Source organism: Pteropus vampyrus, unplaced genomic scaffold, assembly GCF_000151845.1.
Source record: "Pteropus vampyrus isolate Shadow unplaced genomic scaffold, Pvam_2.0 Scaffold4, whole genome shotgun sequence".
In the NCBI taxonomy this organism is placed as follows: Eukaryota; Metazoa; Chordata; class Mammalia; order Chiroptera; family Pteropodidae; genus Pteropus; species Pteropus vampyrus.
The window spans coordinates 18598492-18601749 of NW_011888785.1; the positions used below are offsets into that span (position 1 = coordinate 18598492).

The 3258-nt window shown below is 43.9% G+C and overlaps 1 protein-coding gene across 1 annotated transcript in view; it reads right to left on the reverse strand.

The window, feature by feature from the left end:
* The window catches only part of ZNF804B (zinc finger protein 804B), a 499834-nt gene extending 496984 nt beyond the window's left edge, over positions 1-2850 (reverse strand). Inside the window, exon 1 of the mRNA XM_011364007.1 lies at positions 2219-2850. Within this exon, the coding sequence (XP_011362309.1) occupies positions 2219-2326 (108 nt within the window). The 5' untranslated portion in view covers positions 2327-2850. The remainder of the gene's footprint in view (positions 1-2218) is intronic.
* Positions 2851-3258: the final 408 nt, after the last annotated feature.

The following is a 3258-nucleotide window of genomic DNA, read 5'->3' on the forward strand; positions in this document are numbered from 1 at the left end:
AAGTGTTATATAATGTGAAGGCGATTCTGACTTGTTTAACAACCTGTTTATGACAGAGAATGAACGAACATGAATTTTTCACATGCTGCCCAGTTCATGTGAGAAACTATTCAAACCTTGAAAAAGTCATTCAAATGCCATAGTAAAATGTAAAAGAAGAAAATTAATCAGGTTTAGGAAGTGCACATGTAGACTAATATCGGTAGTGTTAAATAATGCAAATGTAATTTAATTTGAATGTGTAAATATTGGAGAGAACAATCCGGTGAGTGAAAGTATAGCGCCTAAATAAATGTAAATGAATTAGTATTTCAGTAAAAAACAGTCCAAGAGTGAATAAGAATAGTGAGTGACTGTGGGTGTCAGCACTTGGTCAGCCAGTAGAGCCATGGGGATTACAGCCTGTCTACTCATGTCCATATTCACATGTCCAGTCCTTGTGGGTCAGTCAGGCTCCCAGGGGATGAGTGACCATAGCTGGTGAGGAATGACACTTTTTGTCCACGTGACAGAAATTCTCTTTGCAAACCCTTTAGAGTTTGGAAAATTAGTATCCTATTCTAACCAATTTAAATAAAACTAAACAATGTAGAAACTATGAAGTAATTAACCTTTAACCCTGTGAATTATTAAGGCATATATGCTATAACACACTATCTAATTCAGATTTCCATAATCTAAGAGTTTTGGAAGACAGCCACAGAGATTACTAAGGTTGAAAAATCATACCTTGAGCAAGGTGAAACATTCTAGGTTTTCAAGATGAAATGAGCTTTAAAAAGAATTTAAAGAATTTAAGTTTGCTATGAGGATGATTCTGACATTGTGGGTTGTTAAACATTAAGGTGGTTTGCTGAGACTGTGGGAACTCCATTCCTAAAAATCTTTAAAAATAAGAAGGATTCAGACCAGCTGCTCAAAAGATTGCATGTGGGCTTTTTTCAACTAATACTCTCCAAGACCCTTCTAACCCTATGAATTTAACTGTACGTGCCAACGCAAACAGTATATTTCATTTAACACTTCTAATTCCATACCATACAGCATTTGGGAGTGGGGCATTGCAACACATATGTCTTACAGTGAATGAAATCATGTGAGGCAACAGTTTGTCATAATTAGGAGTCCTGGTGATATCTCTGGGTACTTGCACTTTCTGATTGTAGATTTATCATGCAAATCATATAGCACTTAATCAAAGGTTTTTATAATATATTAGTTTTGAATAACTCATGCTAATAAAGCATTAAACCATTACATAAAGTACTAAAACATAAATAAAAATCAAGCAACTTAAGTTTTCCTTCTTTATATCATGAGGATGTAAAATACTGGTTTTTACATTAAACTGGCATTGTTCTTTAAGTTTAAACACTTAGTCACTAATAATCCAAAACTTTTTTAATATATCGTGTCACATATATTTTCCTTGAAATATATTTGAATCCTTAAAATATTAGTGTATATATAGTATATACTAAAAAGAGAATTAATAATATATTAAAGTCATAGATTCTGGTAAAAATTATTTTACAAAAAAATACCTGAATAAATCAAATAGTAAACTAAATTGTATAGATACTAAATTAAATAGCAACCACTCAAGCTGCATGTAAATATATTTGTATATGTTACAGCAAACTATCCAATTCGTATTTCCACAAAGAACTCTGGCTCTCCTTAAAGAACCTACAGAGTTGAGCATTAGATTTAATCAAGTTTCAGCATCCAACACCTTTCCTTTTGCCAGTATGCTTATGCAAAATCTTTAAAGAGTTTATTTTCTCATAAAGTAACAGCAGCATTATTAAACTAATTCTAACTGCTGACTTCACCAAGCATGGCTATAAAGTGCCAGTCAAACTTTCTAGACTGCCCAAATCAGCAGATTCATAACTTGATATAGCACAGACAAGCTACCTTCACAGCCCCCCAGTTAACTATATTCAGTAAATATTTGCATCCATAGCACTATAGATGCTAATGACTGTGTCGAAAATATACATGTAAACACACACCCCTCACTGTGTAGTAGTCTGTCAATAAACTGTACACAGACACAATATACCTATGGGTAAAGTAGATATCCACCACCCACTCAAGGTACCAAGACAATATCTCTTTTTGTTTATATTGATTTTGAACGCGAGTGTGTGTGTGCGTGTGTGTGTGTGTGCGTGTGTGTGTGTGTGTGTGTGAGCGCGCGCGCGCAGGTTACCAGAGAAGGAGATCCGTTCTTGCAGAGGGGCCCTCTGAAGACTCCTTTAATGCCCCTGTAGTGCCCATTGCGGAGATGTCTCGAACTGATGACCAGGTAACAAGCCATGTGTGTCCGAGCGGGAGGTGCAGAGTCTCAGCTCCTCACCAGGCAACCAGCCGTGGAAATGCGGGCTGGGTTCTCAGCAGCAACAGTGACTGCCCCCTCCTGAGAAGAAGCGGCCAAGAGTAAGCAGGGGACTCGGCGGCCGCGCGTGCCTGCTCTTCGCCCCGCGCGGGGCTGCTGCTGCGGGCAGCAGCTGCTCTGACGGCTGCGGCAGCCACAGAGCACTTAGGGGACCCGGCGAGCCAGTCCACATGCTGCTCTGACGAGGTGACTGCTCAACCGCGGGCCTGCGAGATTTATTTTTAAGGACAACTTCCTGGGTCCGCTAGGGAATCAGGAACTCCCCTCCCCTTTCCTCCCGCCCCCCGCCTGCGCACCAAGTGCATGTCCCGGGGATGCTCAGGCGCGGGTCCCCAATGTCTGGCCGGGGAAGTCCGCGGTCTGGGTTGTGGGCTGTGGCGCGGAAGATTCAGCAGCAGCAGCAGCCTGTGCGGGTAGAGTGGCGGGGAGTCCTTAGGAGCGCCAAACCGCTTCCCCCGCTGCAGTGGAATGGGGGAGGTGGAGGAGGCGACAGGCGGGCTGGGGAAAAGATAGGGAGTTGGGAGAAGCGACTTGTGAGCGGGAGCTGTTAGCGCCGCTGCTCGGAGCGGTCGGCTCGGGGCCGCCCGGGAGGCCAGGGACGCGCGGGGCGGACGGGCGGGGAGGTGACAGCTGCTGCGGAGACGGTGGGAGGCTCTCGAGGCTGCGGGACGCGCCGCTGCAGCATCCTGCCATCCGCTTCAGCTCGCTGGTCCCTGCGCCTAATTTCTGGGCCAACTTTGCACGATGTTTGGAGACGGGGGCCCGGGATGACTGGGGAGTTCCGCGGCGGAAAAGACGAGCAGGAAGGGTGCGTTTTCCGTACTCTTTCGCTGCCTGATCGCCCTCAGCATTTC